At 40.0% G+C, this 22,446-nt stretch overlaps 1 protein-coding gene across 1 annotated transcript in view; it reads right to left on the bottom strand.

Moving 5' to 3' along the window:
• Positions 1–2,256: 2,256 nt before the first annotated feature.
• The window catches only part of csmd2 (CUB and Sushi multiple domains 2), a 577,487-nt gene continuing 557,297 nt past the window's right edge, over positions 2,257–22,446 (bottom strand). Inside the window, 2 exon segments of the mRNA XM_055656152.1 lie at positions 2,257–10,164; positions 18,891–19,074. Coding sequence (XP_055512127.1) covers positions 18,915–19,074 — 160 coding nt within the window. The 3' untranslated portion in view covers positions 2,257–10,164; positions 18,891–18,914.

Below are 22,446 nucleotides of genomic sequence, written 5' to 3'. Positions count from 1 at the left end.
ATTATTGTTGTATGGGATACAGTTAAAAAACTTTTGTGAACTGTCCAGGCAGATTATACCATACGTAAGTAAAACATGTATTGCAAATGAGAAAATGAACAGTGCTCATTATAGTGAACAGAGTGAAAATAAATATAGTGTGACAGCTACAGAGGAAGTAGATAAAAAAGTTCAATGCCTGCAATGTGATCCTTTGAATGCTCGCTGCATTCTTGTAAATCTTTTCTGTGCTCTTTCTAGTTTGATGGCATCGTTCCTCTCGCAGGATGACCAGAACGAAATACAATTCTCCAAGTGTGGCTTCACTAGGACCAAATCCTTCTTCACCATCCTGTCTACCTGTGATGTCACTTTCATGGATCTATCTATTTCTACTCCAAGGTTCCCCTGGTAATCATTGTGAATGTCCAAGGTGATATTCCTAGATGTTTCGAAGCTGATGTCAAGTGTTTCTGTGATTTCCTGTCTATATTTCCCAAAGTGGACCAATCTATCTACTTTACGGGCAATTAATATTTATTAATGTGCCTTTCAAAGTTCACAAAACAGGCTTGGGATTATTGTGACTGAAAATATTCCACCACTTAGCCCACTCAACAGTAGCAAATGATTGCTGCATTACTTGACCTCAGAAGGAGTATCAAAAAATAATGTACATCTTGTACACCTTGGTAAATATGACAGTGACCAATCTGTTCCATTTTCACTCAACAATCTAACATTATTTAATTGGATCCACTAGCTTCAATGTTCTAGATTTCAATTGATTTTCAATATTTCATTGCATGGTTAAAAGTTATGCTCAGTTTGTTTGTCTTTTAAATATTTAATTAAAAGTGAGGCACAATAATTAAACTCACCCATCATCCATTAAGAACAAATTTCTAAAAAGCTACTTCTTACATTAATTTTCACAGCAGAGTTGTTTTGTTGAAAATTGAATAAGGTGCATTCAGAATTTTGGGACTCGGCATGAAAGCTTGGTTTTCTGAAATCAGTGATCAATATCTATAATTACAATGGATACCTGATTACTATTTGTGCTTCAGTCATATATACTATTTTACTACTGCATCACATTTAATATATTGCTTATAGTGACAGCATTCTCCCTGCAATTTTATCTTCACCTCTTGCCACTGACAAGAACTTGACACTGAAAATCTATATTTGCAATAAAAAATGGAAAGGGCATTAGTTTAGTTTAGAGATACGGCATGGAAACAGGCCCTTCAGCCCACTGAGTCCGCGCTGACCAGCGATCCTCGCACATTAACACTATCCTACTCACATTAGGGACAATTTACAATTTTACCAAGCCAAACCCTTATGTCCTTGGACAAAATTAATAAAACAAAATTAGGTTTTATCTTAACCCTCAATCATACTGTCACTGACAGTATCAGTTATCAACTGACATGGAATTCCATATTTGCATTTCATTTAAAATGTTGCTCTTAGTGCCAAAGAAGCAAATAAAATAGAATTTACATATTCAAACGTTTCGGTGCAATATGTATATGATTGGTTCTGTTTCTAACCTTAATTTCCAAAACAACATGATGGGAACAAATAAAGCAGAACTGTGATCAAATCGCAACTTTACCCTTTTATTCAACTGGCCTGGATTGGAGAGTGCTGTAAAATAATTGAAGAAATATGTTTAGTTTAGTTTAAAGAAACAGCATGAGAGAGCAGGCCCATCAGCCCACCAAGTCCATGCCGACCAACAATAACCCATGTACTAGTTCTATCTCATACAATAGGGACAATTTACAGAAGCCAATTTACCTATAAACCCGCACATATTTGGAATGTGGGAGGAACCCCATGGGGTCACCGGGAGAATGTGCAAACTCCATACAGACAGCACCCATAGTCAGGATCAAATTCCGGTCTCCGGTGCTGTACCGCCGGCTTCAGAGAAGGTGCAGAAAAAAAGCACAACATGATTCTAGAAATGGCATACTTTCATTATGTGGACAAATAGCTGATGTTGCCGCTGTTCTTTGTAAACAGCAGGTTTTAAACAGATCTGATAATGGTATTTTAATTAAGAAGGGGGACGACAGGGGACTTAATCAGATACTGTTCCCATCAATCTGTAGGCCTCTTGAGTAATGCCTCCTCTGGCGATCACGGCCCATGCCGCACACAAGGTGTTTATTTGCATCAGGGGAATGTGAGAGATGTGACTTTTATGTTTTGCATGCCGTCTGCCATGGCACAGGATAGCCCAGTGGCTCCTATAGTTAGCACTGAGGACAAGATCAGTATTTCCGAAAGCATGCAATGTAAGTTTAGTGAATTATTTTTAAATTGAATTGCACTGCGCGGCACACAAAAATATTGCACAGCCCAATGGATTTTCTAGTCGACTCTGTTTACTACTTGCTGCTAGCCAGATCTTGGGTGTCGATTAAGAGATAATTGGGTATTGATGTGGAACTAAACTTAAGTAGCCAAATCACCATAAATGTCACACAAAAAATGTCAGCAACGCTCTTCATGATCTGCGAACACACCGGGTCTAACCCACACCGGGTCTAACTCACTCATTCCTAAGCAAAAAAAAATTATTTTAGTCATTTGGAACTCACATTTTTACAGACGATCATATCAAATTCAAATCAGTCTTTGCATGAAACGTTCCGGGGCTCATTGTCAAAACTTTTATTTAAAAAGTTAAAATTGTTTTCAAATTCAGTAAAGTATACTAAGATGAAACACAATGCAAAGCATCATATACAGACAGATAAAGTACATATATATATATTTATATAGCAGAGTGGTCATAAAGACAAGTTGACACATCGATAATATAATACATATTTACACATCCCTACATAAACTGTGTATTTTACAATTTGTTTACTACTTATTGATTTTTTAAAAAAAAGCCAATTTCATCACTCATTCACTACAATAATGAAAAACATTTAGAACTTGTCCTTGATTTGCTGTACAAATTTGTTACTTCTTTTTGCATAAAAATATATCTCTGTACAAAAAAAAGGGCTCTTTCCACATGATGCAAATTTGACGCACGTGATTCAGTGGAAGAAAAGGTCTCTTGCAGAATAAATCTGATATAAATAAATAGCTTGTGTTGAAGCAAGTCAAGGTATACCTATGTGTATTTTAAGGAGAAGCTACTTTGGCTGCAGAAAAAAGGGGCCATTGTCACTGCTGGATCAGGTTACCTGCATGTCTGGAGCATCAGAGGACATTTTACACAATAATGTTATTTTTACAAGAAATGTAATGTTTGAATAGTTTTACCATCTCTGCAAAGCTAAATGATAATCATGAATTAAAAAAAAAAAGTTTATTTTCTGTTGGTGTCAAAATTACAGTAGCACCCATTCTTGGTTCTTCACAGTTACCAGCGTTTCTCTACGTGGCTTTCGAGCATGCAATCTGGCTATACTGGATGTACCGATGGTGCTGAAATCAGACACGTACATTTTCCTATAGTGGTCAATTATCTTAATAATTTTAAATTAGGTTTACTCTATCAGCTTGGGGCTGCACAAACTTAAAGATTGATTCATTTCTATCAAACACTCCACACAAAGCTAAAATGTCTTCAACTAACAAAATAGAAAATTGAGGCAAGTCCGAAATAGTTCTCTGATCCATTTGGCCTCACTGTTGTGATGGGATAAACATTGGGAATCTCGTAGTGAAGATGGATGCATCCTTCCACACCACCGTACACTCAAGAGGAGAAAAAAGAGTTTGAAGTCAAAGACGGAAGTCAAACCCAAAATTAAAGTAACTTATCTTAAAACTACCATCATGTTCATTTTTAAAAATTCCTGGAAGGTTGTGGGCTTGATAATTATAAGTCCGGTAGCCTACCTAGTCATATTTTGTTGTATCAAATCAACTGAGAACTGAAGGGTGCTCTTTTTTTTAAAGAGTACAATAGAAAGCCACACTTATGTTTTAGTCTTAGTATATGTATTTGCTCTGATTAATTCAGAAAACACTCTGGTATGCATCCTCTTAGATACCCTATTGCAAAAGGTGGAACGGTGCATCTATTGCTCGTAATAAATCTGCAATTTAAATTAAAAGTCCAATTATATTTGATACTTTTCTCTTTACCTGGCACAATATTAGGTGAAGGCATCATCTTCTTTCATTTGGCGTGCTGCCCGAGGAGTCAGTGTGACAAAGCTTAAACATTGTGGAGGAATTAGTAAATGCAATGTGTACAGAATGGTTTAGTTTCTCAGGTTAATAATGAATAGGGATAAAGTTAATCTGACCATTATGCGACTTAAATCGGAGTGCCATTTCTGGATAAACTGAAACCAAAAGAAAAATCTGAAACCAGATTCACCACCATTACCACTGACAGCATATATATTAAGATTCAATAAAAATATTGCATAATTAATTGCAAAACAAATGACCACTCTGAAGTTAAACGCACGTGTGTCTGCTATATTTCAGAAGTACATATATATTTTTTTAAATGTTCATGTCACTGCAACAGAGATCAAGGGCAATTATTCATCCAGGATTCTGAAACTAAGCCTTTTAGGATAAATTAATGAAGAAAAAAGGGCTGTTGTGGTAGCAATGATCTCCAACTCTATCTTGTTTTTATACATAAGAAACAATGTTCTATATCAAGCTTAGATCATTTGAAATTCTGCTCAATAAAAATTGATTGCAAATTCACCCTTCACTGAAAATTTGCAATCACAATTAGTGTTGGTAAACACAATTCACCTTTTTTTCCTTTTGTGGTGGACTGGGAGGCTCAGAAGGCAATTCCCCTACGTTCAGCCGTCATTCCGCTGAAAGGGCTGCCAGAGGTTGTAAATCACTTTTGTCACTGATTCTTTTCATTCTCTCTCACTCAGAGTAAGCACGTAGCCTCTGGTCAAAACATCAATCTCAAAAAATGTGGATAACTTAACCTGTACATCTGCGATGGAAAGTTGTGAAACTTCATCACCATTTATTTTATTCCTTTCTGAATTGAATTTTTCGATTTCATGGCCACCCTAACGCATTACAATTTTCTTGTTGATCACGTAACTCAGACACCACTATGTATGACCATTTTCCCCAGAAGTTGTGAAATATGCTGTCGTGAACTTGTAATTGTAAAAGCTAAATTATTGGAACTTCAATAAGGGTTTACGAAGAAAGCGTTATTTCTCCCTTGCAAATTGATTTGTAATTTGAGGCATTAATTCTTCTTAAAGAATCCATTTGTTCTCTTGCTTAGAGACATTACACCTTGTACAATATGCTATGTCTTAATGATTCATCTGTACACAAGGCCATTTCAGATACAAAATTGAGTTGGTGAAAGAATTGAAAGAACTGTGAAACAGAAACAAGAGGAGAGAGATAGAATTGCAACAATATGTTGGCAGAGTTAAACATGTGTATAGGTATTTTTCACTACAACCTTTTCATCTGTAGGATGAAATTCTAGGACACCACAATTCATCTGTAGGACGGATTTATATTGTTTGTTACAACATCCTCTCTGTCGAATAAGTTGACCAAGGGTTCTTGATTTTTTTTTAATCCATTAAACTGACAGGCAAGGGTGGAGATAGAAAATACAGGGAATTGTGCCTAGGGAATATTTAACGATACAAAAGAAACAGAAGAACATTATTCTAACACACCTTCAAAATTTGTCCCAAGCCACATTCCATCAGTGTATGCTTTTAACTGATAGAAACTTTATGAAAGTAATTTTTTTTGGACGAGTATATCAGCGTTGTGTTTTCCCCCTCACAGATTCCCTTGCTTACAGAATTCTGAGAATCTTCATTTATCCGCCTGTCGCCCACAAGCACTTGGGACATTTATAGGCTGAGGGCCATTCCCCAAATGACATTATCCCGTGATACAAACTTTGATGCAGACGCATTTGATAAATCATGTTATCTGTTATTCAGTGAAATTGAATCTCAGCATCAGATCAAATAAAAAGATCTGCAATCAACACATGTCACTGTGCACATCAGTCAGGATGTAAGGTTCACGGTGCGATTTCTACTCTTATAAAACCAATACCGCCATTCCTTTTTACATAATTTAAGACAAGGATTGGGACAATGTACTGCACTTTCGCATGGCATATGTGTAATAAGCAAAAAATCATAAGGTAGAAATTTGCCTTTGGTTGCAAGTGTTAAATGCACAATGTCATAGGGAATGTGTGTTGTACTGCTTTTAAAAATCAATGTTAAAAGAGGTCAACCTGCACATGCCAATTTATTGTGTATTTAATGGAAGTGGTCACATTTCTGCCCAATGCATTGAATAATTAACTCCTCAATAACTCGTTCAACCTTTTAGCTAACTCTGTACAGATTTAGGCTGCCAAAACTAAGCAGTTAGTAGGTGTCATTACTGCTAATTCTTTCACAGACTGGTCTAGTTCCTGTCTTCTTTGACCACTTCACTTTCTAACCTCTTGACTTCTAGATAGATAAAAGATGACATGATCCTGACAAAGGTCCAACTTTGATGTCGTTGAGGAAGGACAGAATGTTTGTAGACCAGATCTATTCAATTCTTATGGAACTCTCTTTATATGGGTTTGCTGATTGTATCAAACCCCATAAATCAGGTTTGATAAAAATAAAAATGGCTGTCTCGAAATTAGATGGCAGAGCTTTTTCTTTTTTTGAAACATCCATGTGAATGAAAATTGGATTTACCCAAACTACACCTGTTCACGTTTAATCAAACACCTCGGCAATTTTAGCTCTCCGTCACACTGCTGGACTAAGTGCCTGCTTCAAGACTATCTACCGCCCTCCACCAAGCGTCATCCCACCACTTCCAATCATTCACCATTCCCAATCCCCATTCCTCTCCCCATTCAACTGAGACACTGCTAGTCTAATGTTTGTGATACCCCACCAGGTGTAATCTGGTTATAGCTCATCCATGATCCCAAACTTTTCCCCTCCAATAGATGTGAGGCCTTGATACTCCACTCCGTTCAAACCTCTCCCTTCATCAGACCTCAAGTTCTAGAGCTCTGGGGCACAGTTTCGGGAAGGGTAGGCAAGCAGCATGCTTCTGACTCTAAATGTTCAGGACCTGGTCTGTTGAACCAATGTTTCCAAGGTTCAAGCACAACTGAGATTTGCTGAATAGATCTAATAATCAAAACAGCTGCTTTTCTCCACACCATGCCGCCCACTCGTACACCACAATTGCAGCATTCTACCATGCCCAAATGAGTGCGCTGGAAAATTAGGGCAAAGTCTGCTGAATATATTTCTATTCTATCATCTACAGCAATTCCTGCTACTAACTGAATTACCAGGCATATTAACGACAGAAATTGTTTCATGTGTTGCTTAAAGTCATGGCCGTGCAACTGCTACAACACTCCTAACTTTTAATTAAAAACAGATTTCATGAAAAGACTTAAAACTGAAATGCTAACTGTCTCTCCTTCCACAGAGGATGCCTGACCTGTTATGTTTTTCTTCCATTTTCTGTTTTAATTTCAGATTAACAATGACCTTTTCTTGGTTTTCCCAGCAGAACTCAATTTTCCATTTTTTTCCTCCAGATATTGCTAAATTTAAAGATATCCTTTTCTCATAATTTACAGTCAGTCATAGTTAGTACTTAGGCTCCCCTTTGCAGCACTAAACATTCCTAGAAAGCCCCTATCTGTGGTTTTAGCCTTGGCTGAGTGATGATGCTCTCTCCTCTGGCTCAAGAGCTTATGAGGTCAAGCCCCAGTACTGAGATGTGGGCATAGCTACACAATCTATATCACTTCAGTGAAACATTGGGGTGATATCTTTCAGACAAGTTCCCAGACAAAGGCAAAATTGGTGTATGTAAGAGATTACATGCCCTTAATTTGAGAGATAAAACAGTATTCTGGTATAATTTGTAGAATGGTATGCTCTCAGCTACATGAATGCAGGAAAGGCAAGTTATGTTTTTCACTTATACTACTGTTTCGACAGTAAAACATCCATGAGATTGCACTAAATTTTTCAATGCACAATTCAGAATTGGCCAAATTGATACCAAAGATCAAATAACTACGCCACATATTCTGCATTATAGTTTGGTATTACACAAGCATGTAAACTGAGAGCACATTGATGTGCACACAACAGCTAGTAGGCAGCTTTCTGGAGAATTGCCTCTATGCATCATTGTGATCTGGTCCAAGGTGTGTACAACCTTTCTCTTGTTCACTCAATGCAACTTCAGGCATTGTGCATTTTAAATCCATTTTAAATGATTCACCTTTCTGAGTAATACAGAAAGATAACACTTTAAAAAAAATCTTTTGAATCATTGGTCAACATGGTCTCAGCGACAAGGGCCCTAAACTATGGAACTACATCCAAAACCAATTACCACTTTGAAAAGCTGCATAAGGTCATAAGTGATAGGAGTAGAATTAGGCCATTCGGCCCATCAAGTCTACTCTGCCATTCAATCATGGCTCGTCGGTCTCTCCCTCCTAACCCCATTCTCCTACCTTCTCCCCATAACTTCCGACACCTGTACTAATCAAAAATCTATCTATCTCTGCCTTAAAAATATCCACTAACTTGGCCTCCACAGCTGCTGTGGCAAAGAATTCCACAGATTCGCCACCATCTGACAAAATAAATTTCTCCTCACCTCTATCCTAAAAGACGTTCTTTAATTCTGAGGCTATGAGCTCTAATCCTCGACTCTCCCACTAGTGGAAACATCTTTCTTCATTCTTCATAATGTCTTATAGTTACATTTTACTTGAAAGCTCCTTATAGAACTTTGACACAGTTATGATAATAAAGCAGGTATGCTAATTCAAGTTGCTTCTATCACTATTGTTTGTGTCCTTCTGTTTGAACATGACCTTTAATTGATTCTTACAGCGACAGAACCTCCAATATATTCCCACTCAAGTGGCCCTCAATATGCCACATTCCCTCTGTAATGAGATCCCTCATACCATTCCATGGCAGATATATCGCACTTAAGCTACAGTGTTGCCATATTTTCTAATTAAAATTAGGAGGCCATTCAGCCCATTGAGTCTATTGCAAACTCATAGCATTCCCATCAACCCTACTCCTGCAGTTATTAACTTGTAACATATTCTCTCTCATATTCTGCTTTCTGAGTGCCTTCAGTATCCACCTTGAGTGGATTCTGGATAACTAATAGTGGTGGAAAGCAAAGGAATATTAAGGCTAATTTTCTGAGGCTTGATCAATAGAACTAGGCTTGAAACCAAGGCTGAGGAAAAATAAGCTGGAATGTGGGGTCAAAATAAAATCTTCTACCTCTCATATTGAAATATAACTGTAATATATTTTACATAACTAATATATGTCATATATATATATTAATTCAAAATGTATGGGATGTTTGTCAAAATGTTCAAGGAAATTGTTAGTGATCTTGCCTTTGTTAAAAATGAATGACACTGGAGTCATTAGGAAATTGTTATAAATTGTTATAAAGAATTTCAAATGTTGCAGCTGATATTACAAGAATATCTAATTTAGATGTACACTGATGCTTCCCTTCAGCACTTGAATTAACAGTCATGTGATAGGAATAATGTGTAGCACAAAGGAATAATCCACAATATGAAATTATAGAATGCAGTAGAGGGTTTAAGCAAACAGCTCTCACGTTCTGATAAGCATAACGAAGAGAACCATGGGATGAACTAAGTACGATCCGTCCCCAGTTGACAATCGAAAGGCATTTTACACACTTTTTTTTTCACCTGTTGGGTGTTGTTGAATAATAATACTCTGTAGTTTAAATGTTTCCTTGTGTGAACTGGCTTCTTGCTGGAGGAGAGGAGAGACACCATTGTTTCTCAGTTTCTCTGCCAAAATGTCATCCAGCTTGGAGATGCTGTTAGTGGTCAGTACATTTTGATGGTTTGAGCTCAATGAAGTGTTCAGTTCATCATCATGTATATCCTCTTGGTTACCACCATGAGAAAATGTTTGTTTTTAACTGCAGTGATTTCAGGGCAAGCTTAATCCTTGGCTTCCCCTCACCCCTGGCTCTTCATAAAAGAAGTAAGTAGGGCAACACCATAGTAGCTTCTCCATAGTTAGTACGTCTTTGAAGAAAAGCAGCCAAGTCGAATCTGATGAGGCGATTCTGAACTTCAGCATTCTGTTTGGAAATAAAGTAAAGCTATGTTAGAAAACTCATCAAAATCAACAAAGCCTATGAAGATATTATTGATTACTGGTTGATTTTGGAATGTACACTTTCTTTTACTGAAGGGAATGCCTTTCCTACTAGAACAATACAAGCTTGAAAGAAGTCATGAATTCCATCATAACCCATTTAACTCCCGAGACTAGATTATACTAATGTGCAACTTTTGGAATCTTAAGTAAAGCAGTGTCAATGTCAAAAAGTAAAGGTATAATAAAGAAGATTTTTAGTCTTTTTTGTTTGCAAATCAAACTATGTGAATATATATAATTATTTAAACATTTCCAATTGGTTTTCTTTGCATCACATTCACACCATGGTGTCATTTGTAGTTTCTTCTTCCGTTTAGCAGAACTTAATCATTCTAAAGCAGGATCCATGTTTCCTGCACAGATATAAGAAAAAAGTGCAAGAAGGTGCCATCACTGTAGGTTTGGTTTAGTTTAGTTTATTGTCACATATACCGAGGTACAGCGAAAAGCTCTCTGTTGCGTGCTATCCAGTCAGTGAAAAGACTATATATGATTACTCTATGTAATAAAATTGAACTGCAGATGCCAGTATGTGCCAATGAAGGAGTAACTCAGCAGGTCAGACAGCATCTCTGGAGAAAATGGACAGTGACATTTCCCCGACCGAAAATGCCTCCCATCCATTTCTCCAAAGATGCTGCCAGACGTGCTGAGTTACTCCAGCATTTCATGCCTCTACATGATTAAAATCAAGCCGTCCACAGTATACAGAGACAGGATAAAGGGTATAATGTTTAGTGGAAGATAAAGTCCAATAAAGTCAGATTAAAGATAATTCAAAGCTCTCCAATGAGGTAGATGGGAGGCCAGGACCACTCTCTAGTTGGTGAAAGGTCAGTTCAGTGCATGGTAACAGCTGGAAAGAAACTGTTCCTGAATCTGGAGATATGCATTTTCAAACATCTGTACCTCTTGCCTGATGGGAGTGGGGAGAAGAGGGAGTGACCAGGGTGAGGCAGGTCCTTAATTATACTGGCATTCTTGCCAAGTCAGCTTGCAGAGTCGATGAAGCCAATGGAAGGGAGGTTTGTTTGCATGATGATCTGTACTACGCCCACCACTCTCTACAATTTATTGCAGTCTTAGATCTGTTCTTAGAGCTGTTCACAATGCATCCCAATAAAATGCTGACTACGGCTCATCGGTAAAAATAATGACGGTTGTTAGGGGACATGCCAAATTTCTTAAGGCTTCTAAGTACACATGGTCTAATGGTCTAATCCTCATCATGTGCCAATTGATCTTGTGCTTTTATGACAGTTGACTTGCTTTAAAAATAAACAACCTTGTTTATGAAAGAGGTGAGAAGGACAAAAAGTCCCTGTGCTCCTTTTAGATCTCTAAACAAATTAAAGGGCCTACCCCACGTTCACGACCTAATTCACAACCTTTTTTTCTCGTGGACATTTTTCATCATGCTAGAAAAATGCCCCGACCTACTTGATGCCACGAGTACCTAAGACTAGCATCATGGCCTGCTACGACCTACCTACGACCTCCTATGATTTTGCGACGACCATGCTGCGAGTATGAGTCAAGGGCAAACTTGGCAGAAGTCGTGAATTAGGTCGTGAAAGTGGGACAGGCCCTTAAAGCCCCTGCCCCACTTTCACAACCTAATTTGTGACCTCTGCGACCTTAAACGACCTAAAAAAAAAACCAAGATTAGGGTAACCTACGACCTCCTATGACTATGTGTACGGCCTCCTACGACTATGTTGAAGATCGCCCACGACCATGTTGAAGACCTCCAACAACTATGAAGAAGACCTCCTTCGACCTCCTTTGATTATGTTGAAGACTGGCTTCGACCATGTACGTTTTACTGCTGTTTGCAGTAGCCCTTTTGCTTCAGCAGCCTTTTAAGAAAGGCAGAAGGGGAAGAGCAAGGGTGAAGAGGAAGCACAAGAAGAGGTCTCAATGGGTGAATGGAGATGATGTGATGGACTGTCCCAGTACACCAGATGACTGGAAGATAGTGGCGCTGGGCTTTGACAAAAGATGGAACTTTAAGCACACATGTGGGGCAGTGGATGGCAAGCATGCCATTCTTGTCCTTGTCCCTGTACCCCTAATTTTCCTTTTTGTACAGGATGGCATTCTGCTGGAACCATTCCTCAAGGTCCCCCTCCTGCTGCCTGGTGAAGGTGTGGGGCATAACCTTCCTCCAGCCCTCCCTCACCACCAATGGGGTATCTGCCTCTGATGCTGTGTCAGGCACAGGAGAAAGGCCTGCTTTGCTGCCTTCAAATGAGGCAGTGAAGGATGGGGTGGTGGTGTGGGACAGATACTACCACCCTGGTCTTCTCCCCCAGGGGTCTCTCATGCAGGGCTACCTCTTCCTGCACTATCACCTCCTGCAGCATCACCTCCTGCCACTCCTCCTCTTGGGTGGGCAACACCTGCATGGCCGTTTTTTTTAGGGTTGTGCCCTTCCCCTGCGCTGCTGCCTTTTTGGTGCCATCTCTAAAACACTAGACTCCTCTCCAAAAACTCTCCAGCCATGATTCATGAATAAACATGCCTTGGAGTGACAAAGGTGACATTCTGCTGGTTAAATTACCTTTTTTTTCCTACTGACCTTTTATTCACCCCGGAGCTATTACCTTCGACTGCCTCCGACCACCTACGACTAGCATCACGACCTACTACGACCTACCTACGACCTACCTACAACCTACCTACGAGTGAAAAGTATCAATTTTAACCATGCCGATTTTTTTTACTCGTGGTCATTTTTTATCAGGCGTAAAAACGCCGCGACCTATTTGATGCCACGAGTACCTACGACTAGCATCACAACCTGCTTCGACCTACCAACGACCTCCTACGACCTCGTGCTGATCATGCTGCGAGTATGAGTCAAGGGCAAACTCGGCAGAGGTCGTGAATTAGGTTGTGAAAGTGGGACAGGGGCTTAAGACTTCATTCACAATGTGCAAAATGCAGCATTAATGATTGGCACTTTTATCTGAAGATGAGCAAACCCTGACATTTATGTGAGATCTTTCATGCATATATTCAACGCATGCAAATTAAACTCATGTCTCAGGCAGTGACAAAGGATATAGAATTTTGCATAAAGCTAATTCTGGCTCCAGGATTGCTATGATTGCCGAACATAAGTTTTCATTGAGAGGTCAGGATTATCCATTACAATTGAAAATGATAATAGTGAGGTACAGTGGAAGGAATCTCATTCTGAATCAGGTCGAGCTAAATGTCCCAAGTGCAGACATCTGAAGGAACAAATGTTTTTTCCATCACACTGCTGGCAGTGAACATGTAATTATGGTTTAAGTAGTCTGAACAAATGTGGTGTAATTATATGGTAGCAATGTTACATTTTGAACCAGTCCATCATGAGTTCTGACCTCCTCCCATCAAAGGGATTAACAGGAGTCGCTGCCTCGAAACGACAGCCAGTATCATCAGAGACCCATATCACCCTGGCCACACACTTAATGCACTCCTGCCATTGGGAAGAACACAGAGGATTCTGAAAACTGTAACATCCAGGTTCAGGAACAGCTTCTTCCAAACAGCCATCAGGCTATTTAACACAACAACCTCCAAATAAGTTCTGAACTACATAGCCTTGGGGCATTGGTTTTGTCTTTTTGCACTATTATTGTTTGTTTGTTTTTATGTATAAAAAAGTTCAGTATATATATATATATATATATATATATATATGGAACTATTTTTTGTTTATTATATTGTTTACAGAGTACTATGTTTAGATATTCTGTTGTGCTAATGCGTAAGAATTTCATTGTTCTGTCGGGGACAATGAAACGCTCTTGACATAATACATGTCACTATTAAATCAAGATGCACAGTTGCAGCTTTTTTTTTATACTGACAGCATTAGCTAACACAACACCAAGAGCTGGTTTGTACGGCCCACCAGCCAATAATTCCATGGGGAATTGGCAGGTAGCCTCAGTATGAAGATCACCTTGTATAAGTATACTGCAGGCAGATCAGGACTGATTTAGATTTCAGATGCCACATCCTCGCACTTCATTGCTGGATTCAACACTAACTACAGGGCAGAGCTCAAATTTGCTGAGCTGAAGGGCTTGATACTTCTCAATGTTGTTTTTAATTGCAATTTGACTAAATAATTCTGTTTTTAATTAATCTTCATCACTTAAATGTGTTTTCTTTTTGAGTAATTTTAAATTTTAATATGTTTGATTATTTAGATTAGTTTAGAGGTACAGCATGGAAACAGGCCATTCAGCCCATGCTAACCATAAATCACCCATTCACACTAGTTCTATGTCAACCCACTTTTGCATTCACTCCCTGCACATTTGGGACAATTCACAGAGGCCAGTTAATCTACAAACCCGCACGTCTTTGGGATATGGGAGGAAACTGGAGCACCTGGAGGAAACCCATGTGGTCCCAGGGAGAAGGCATGAACTCCACTTAGTCAACACTAAGGACCAACCCTTGATCTCCGTTGCTGAGAGGCAGAGGGTCTACCAGCTCCGCCACTGTGCCACAATTTAAATGCATTTTAATATCGGTGACACTATTAAAAAAGGAACAAGGCCTTTTAATGCAGCAAGGTGTCAAAAAGGAACATCAGAGTGATCTGTGGTTGGGGTCTTGTTACGCTGCCTGGGGTATAATCACTATTTGCACACCTCCAAACTTGCGGGTAGGCCACAGAAGTGCGGCAGGAAGGAGGTTTGCAAAATGTAAGTGCGGTTACAGGAATAGCTTATATGCAAGTACAGGAAGCAGATAAAACATATTAGATTGCAATATGGAATTCTCTTTAAGAACTGTTCTCAGTTGATAGATGGAGAATCTAAAATAAGGGGACAGACCATCAAAGCTGGCCTTTTGAAGCTAGCAGAAATCCACAACTTCCTCCATCAGAAAGCTGTCAGCACCAGGCCACCTGGAAAGATAAAAACTGAGGGATTTGCGGTGTACAGATTGATAGGTTTTCTTTATTCAAGACTTTGAGCTGGAATTAGCTGTCAAATGTGACTGCCAAAATGAACCACCGGCACTGAACTGTTTAACCAACAGTTAACTAAGACTTTCCTGTATTTCATTTCAAACAATGAAATCTGTGATTTATTGCTAAATTCAGGCCAAATGTGTCATTTTTCAATGTCCCTATATTCCCATGGTGTCCAATGATGAAACTCAGACTCGTTGAGGTTCCCCATCAATACTCTGGCAAATTGCCTTGCAATTCTGGGATAAGTCAGCTTGGTACATGACGTGATCCATCCATTACAATGGGGATCATAGGGCTATGATTAGGAAACGAGGGGGGAATTAACACAGTGTTGAAATATCTTTTGTAATTTGGCACAGTGGTGCAGTTGGTAGTGTTGCAGAGCGCCAGAGACCCGAGTTTGATCCTGACCTCAGGTACTGTCTATGTGGAGTTTTCAGGTTCTCCCTATGACTGCGTAGGTTTCCTCTGGGTGCTCCAGTTACCTCCCACATCCCAAAGACGAGTGGATTTATAGGCTTGACACAAAAAGCTGGAGTAACTCAGCTGGTCAGGCAGCATCTCTGGAGAAAAGGAATCAATGACATTTCGGGTCGAGACCCTTCTTCAGACTGAGAGTCATGGGAAAGGGAAACAAGAGATATGGACGGTGATATAGAGAGATATAGAACAAATGAATGAAAGAAATGCAAAAGAGTTATGATGATAAAGGAAACAGGCCATTGATAGCTGTGGACGAGGTGAAAGCGAGTTACAGACACTGATATTCAACAAGACGACTTTGTAGCTAGTATGACGGGTGGGGGAGAATGGAGATAGAAAGAAAACAAAGGTAACTTGAAGTTTGAGAAATCAGTATTCATTCCGCTGAGTTAAAATTGGTCTCTGTAAAATTATCCCAAGTGTGTAGGGGATGGATGAGAAAATAGCATAATACAGAACAACTATGAAAGGGTAATCAATGGTCGGCATGTACTCGTTGGACTGAGGCGCCTGCATCCATGCTGTATATCTAAAACTCCAGACCTTCTAAACATTTTCTAAAACTTTGCTGAATATCTTCAAATATTAGAGACATTCTAAATCTACTAAAAATCCCCCTCGCAGCTAACAAAGCTGTCGGCAAGGCTTTGTTTCTGTGAAGGATGTCATGAGTTTTTTTGGCATGGGGACTTATTCATTAAGATTAGATATGCTACTGCTGGGGAATACAACTGAATGCTTTTCCATCTTTTATAGTCAGCGCTGATATCAAATGAAGATGTAAAGCTCTTCGGGCAATTTGTTTTAACTGCAGCTTCGGAATATTGTTTTGTGATGGTAAATACTTGGAGCAACCATTACTCTGGCCTAGCAAACATGATGGGCTATTTGAGGTAATTAGTGGTGAGATATGGGCAATTCTGTTTGCGCTTGCAGTTATTAGAAATTGGATTGAGACACAGCAAACTCATTTAGCTTAATGTCCTCTGAACATGTTGAAGCTGTGACTTTTAATCCACCAACATTACTTAGATGTGAAATAAAAACAGAAAATGCAGATATCATTCAACAGGTTCATGAAATGTTTGTAGATAGGGAAACAAGGTTAACATTTTGGGTCAATGACCCTCAATCAGATCGAAGAGAGAGAGAGAGAGAGAGAAAAAAGCATGTTAGTTATAAGTAGGGAATAAGTAGGACGTGAGGGAATGGGTGGACAGGAAAAATGGGAATAACTGTGAAAGAGGGAGGAGTTGGTCAGGAGAAGGTTGGTAATTTTCAGTGGGTTAATGGTGGCAGTGAGAAAATGGTTCTACAGCCAAGTAGTGTAAACTGTTGCAAAATACAAGGCTGTGAGACCAGCCAATCAGTTCAGGCTGTATTAATGGAGAGAGAGTCAATGTCACAGATAGATGATTACAGCCTGTGTGGGAACAATCTCACATTATCACATCTATTTTTTTTAATCAAATTTTTTTTTCAATTATTAAAAAATAATATTACACTACAATAAAACAAACCAGAACCCACCGCCATAATACAATACAAACAAATATCCTTAATAAACTACTAAACAACTGTGTTGCAATCCTTATTGAGGATGCATTCAACACCCTGTGGAGTCCAGTGGTCCTGAAACTCTCCCAGGGTGCCCGTGGACAGGGCATATTACCTTTCTAACCCCACCCGGGAGCGGACGTAACCCCGAAAAGGGGCAGGGAGCCGGCTCGGGTAAAGCCCTCCACCGTCTGGCGCCGTGACTCGCGGATGGCCAGCTTGGCAATTTTATCACATCTATTGTCGCTCTCCTATACATTGCTCCATCTTCCATCCAACGTAAAACTAACTAAACACTTGTTCTGTTTCACAAAAAAGCTGGAGAAACTCAGCGGGTGCAGCAGCATCTATGGAGCGAAGGAAATAGGCAACGTTTCGGGCCGAAACCCTTCTTCAGACTGATCGGGGGCGGGGGTGGGTGGGGACAAGAAAGGGAAAAGGAGGAGTAGCCAGAAGGCTGGGGGATGGGAGGAGACAGCAGGGGGGCTGAGGAAGGGGAGGAGACAGCAAGGACTAACAAAATTGGGAGAATTCGATGTTCATGCCCCCGGGGTGCAGACTCCCCAAACGGAACATGAGGTGCTGTTCCTCCAATTTCCGGTGCTGCTCGCTGTGGCCATGGAGGAGACCCAGGACAGAGAGGTCGGAGGCGGAGTGGGAGGGGGAGTTGAAGTGCTGAGCCACCGGGAGGTCAGCTTGGTTATTGCGGACCGAGCGGAGGTGTTCGGCGAAACGATCGCCCAACCTCCGCTTGGTCTCACCGATATAGATCTGCTGACATCTAGAGCAGCGGACGCAATAGATGAGGTTGGAAGAGATGCAGGTAAACCTCTGTCGCACCTGGAACGATTGCTTGGGTCCTTGAACGGAGTCGAGGGGGGAGGTAAAGGGACAAGTGTTGCAAGGGAAAGTGCCCGGGGAGGGGGTGGACCGAGAGGGAAGGGAAGAATTGACAAGGGAGTTATGGAGGGAGCGGTCTTTGCGGAAGGCAGATATGGGGGGAGATGGGAAGATGTGGCGAGTAGTGGGGTCACGTTGGAGGTGGCGAAACTGACGGAGGTCTGTTTCTCTTTCCGTAGATGCTAACTGACCGGCTGAGTATTTTCTGCAATTTGTATGTAATTTCAGAGTACCATTATCTGCGTTTATGTTTATTTCCAATACTTAAATTTGAATCCTTGTTCTCAGACGTGAAACTTTCTTTTCAATAAATGTACCATAAAAAGCACTCCTTGTTGGGCAGCTCCTTAGCCCCTGACTAATGTTCCAAAGATTGTATTAAGTCTGACTTTCAGTTGGTTTGACCAAGATATAGTTGAATTCCATCTGTAACTTCTTGCAATAGCAAAACTGGAATCAGAAACTCTTTAGGTGTGAATAATCAGAAATACAAAGCGCACACAATTATTATTCTCAGTTGAAGCAGTGTTGAGGCAGTGAGATTGTGTCGATGAAACGCTTATGAAAGGATGAAATTGCCACACACAATTCCACACAGCTCACAAGAAATTGAGTTCATTAGTAGAAAGGGCACATGCTATTACAGTTAGAAGTTGGGATTCTTGCCAAAGCGAACTTATTTCTGTCTATGTACTTCATGAAACTCTGCTACTTACCGATATATTTATCAAGAGTAGGTGCTATACTGCCGTGCAAACAGTGCTCACTGTCACCTCAATCTCACTGGTCACAATGTCGGAGGGCTGGACATTACGATCATACATTGGGTTTTCAAAAGTCGCTCGACCATTTGTATTTTCATGGCCTGTAAATCCGTTGAATGGTACTTTTGGCCTTTTCCTGAAAAACACAATCAAATACCAAGCTACTTACAAAAGTACACAAACAGCATTTTCAGTGTAAACACTCTCTCTCTCTCTTTCTCTCTATACAGTAAAACTTTAATAAATCTACAAATCCATTGTCCAGAAACCCCCTAATGGTTTAGTGTTTGGCTCTCAGGGGCTTGTTTCCTGAACTCCCTTTAAATTTACTGGGGTCATGTTTCTCCCCACACTTCTTTTATCTCATGAAGGCCCTGCTTCCCACGTTCACCAGGACCCAGTTTCTCACCCTCCCTACTTCTCATGCTCCCTTTAAACTCACTCGATTCAGTGGGAACTTTATTATATGTAACATTTTAAAAAAGCAACTTAAAAATGTGTTGGGTATTAGTAGGTGTAGTATCCAATAGTCTGGAATAATAATAATAATAATAAATAATAATAATAATAATAATAATACATTTTATTTATGGGCGCCTTTCAAGAGTCTCAAGGACACCTTACAAAAATTTAGCAGGTAGAGGAAAAACATGTAAGGGGAATGAAATAAATAGTACAGATATGACTAGTACACAAATTAAAGGCAAAATTCAATTCAAAACACAATATGAGGCAATTCATGCACAGATGAAAACGGGGGAATATCTGTCAATCTAGCATTACCTAAATCCTGTGGATGGTGGGGATTAGTGGGGTTTTACTATGTATTGAATTAAACAGATACATCAGTTCCCATTCTTTGTTACTTTCGCTGAATGTAATTCAATAGACTATAGGTGCAGGAGTAGGCCATTCGGCCCTTCAAGCCAGCACCACCATTCAATGTGATCATATCTGATCATCCACAATCAGTACCCCATTCCTGCCTGCTCCCCATATCCGCTATCTTCAAGAGCCCTATCTAGCTCTCTCTTGAAAGTATCCAGGGAACTGGCCTCTGGTAACTAACTCTTTCCCACTTCATTCATAATCTGTTCATAGAACAGAAATTCACAAGAAGACCAACGGAAACATATGTTTGGTAATTTCATATTAATTTCAGATAGCACTATCATTCTATACTAACCATTGAATATTGTAGATCCTAGTTTTAACCACATCAGTTCTGGTCATTTGGGAAAAGGTGAGTGCTGTATGTAGGAGACCCAAAACATTCTAACTCCCATTAAAACCAACCAGCAACTTCCCAGCTCTTCTGGATGGTAAACTAGCAGGTAGGACTGTGTGCAGTTCTGGTCGCCTATTACACAAAGGACGTGCAGGCACTGGTTTAACAGGATACTGCTTAAATTAGAGGGTATTAGCTATAAGTTGGCAAAGCTTAAATGGTTTACTCTGGAGTGTCGGAAGCTGAGGAGGGACCCGAGAGAAGTCTATCAAATTATGAGAGGCAGGTAGGCAGTCAGATCATTTTCTAGTTTAAGACTGAAAGGCATAGCTTTAAGGTCCAGTTTCCTCCCACATCCCAAAGACGTGTGTGTTGGTAGGTTACTAGGCCACTGTAAATGGCCCTGAGTGTGTAGGGATTGGGTGAAAAAGTGAGATAATTTAAACCAATGTGAACGGGTAATGGATGTTCGATGTGGAATTGATGGGCCGAAGGGCATGTTTCCATGCTGCATCACTAAACTAAACTAAACTAAACTCAGTGGAAAGGACATGTCATGACCATGACTATGAAAGGATCAGCTCTTGTAGCCAATCTGCAGAAACCATGTATTGAGTGAAGGATCAAGCTTCCCTTCTGAGGCGGAGAGGAACACTCAGGAAGCCCTGGTAACATGGGCAAAGTATCAAAGTATCAACTCTCCTTGTTAGGCCTCCTTATAATTATTTTAATTTGTAAGTGGCATGTTGGCCCCAACAGCAGCTTCTGATCAGAGCTCCGGGAACCTTGGTTTGATCCTGAGTTCGAGTTATGCCTGTGGGGAGAGCGTAGATTTACCCTGTGACCGTGTGGATTTCCGTCAGGTGCTCTGGTTACCTCCCATAGCTTAAAGAAGTACTGCTGGGTTAATTGTAAATTAGCCTTCAGTGCAGGTGAATGACAAACGAATCAATAGGAAATTCATAGACAATTAAGAGAGAATCGATTGCAGAATTTAGGGCGGCACGATAACGCAGCGGTAGAGTTGCTGCTTTACAATGCCAGAGGTCCGGATTCAATCCTGGATATGGGTGCTAGTCTGTACAGAGTATATATGTTCTCCCCATGACCTGCGTGGGTTTTCTCTGTGAACTTCTGTTTCCTCCCACACTCCAAATGACATTCAAGTTTGTAGGTTCATTGGCAGAGTATAAATTGTCCCTAGTGTAGGATAGTGTTAATGTGTGGGGATCGTTGGTTGGTGTGGACTCGATGGGCTGAAAGGCCTGATTCCACGCTGTATCTCTAAACTAAACTAAACTAAACTAAACTAAATAAAAACAGAGTGAAGCAATGGGACAGTGCTGTTGGGAGATGGCATGGAGCTGATGGACTTTAGTATTTGATAATTAGGGTCTGCTTGGTGGAAGGTTAACTGCAGCTTCCTTCAAGATACAATTGCAGTCTAGTCTAGCCATTATACCTCCCTTCAGCTTTACTCAGTTAAGTAGGTTACATAGTGTTTAAGAAGGAACTGCAGATGCTGGAGAATCGAAGGTTACACAAAAAAGCTGGAGAAACTCAGCGGGTGCAGCAGCATCTATGGAGCGAAGGAAATAGGCAACGTTTCGGGCCAAAACGTCTGAAGAAGGGTTTCGGCCCGAAACGTTGCCTATTTCCTTCGCTCCATAGATGCTGCTGCACCCGCTGAGTTTCTCCAGCTTTTTTGTGTAACCTAAGTAGGTTACATATGTTGTTACGTTGGATCCTGGTTGCCCTAAGGCAATAAGGTTTAGAGTTGTGTCAATTCTAATCATTTTCTTTCTGTTTAGACTGAAGTATTAACGGAACTGTTTTCAAAGAGTATGAACGTAAACATTCAAAATGTTACTTGATATTCTGTGGCAGACTTAAGAAGAACAAATCATTTCTGCTGGATACAGGGAACCAACTGTATTTGTCACACAGGAGGAAAGGTAAAGTGCATCTTATTACAGATCAGCCAATTCCTATTTATTCTCACCATTCAGTATTCAAAGGGGGCATTAACTATTTTTGTTACATATAATTTCCATAATCCATGCACTTTATATTCAGTGGAAATACTTCCCATAGTCAGAAGTTCTTTTTCATGTAATCTTGGTTTTGCTAATTTTCTGAAACTACATATGCACGCAATCATTGCAAAATGATGAAGCAGATATACTGCAATTAAACTAGTGGGATAATCCCCACCTACACTCAGAACGACTAGAGTTGATTGAGTTACACAAAACATAGAAAATAGGTGCAGGAGTTGGT

This window comes from Leucoraja erinacea, chromosome 26 (assembly GCF_028641065.1).
Source record: "Leucoraja erinacea ecotype New England chromosome 26, Leri_hhj_1, whole genome shotgun sequence".
NCBI lineage: Eukaryota > Metazoa > Chordata > Chondrichthyes > Rajiformes > Rajidae > Leucoraja > Leucoraja erinaceus.
This window is presented reverse-complemented; position numbering and strand designations above follow the sequence as displayed.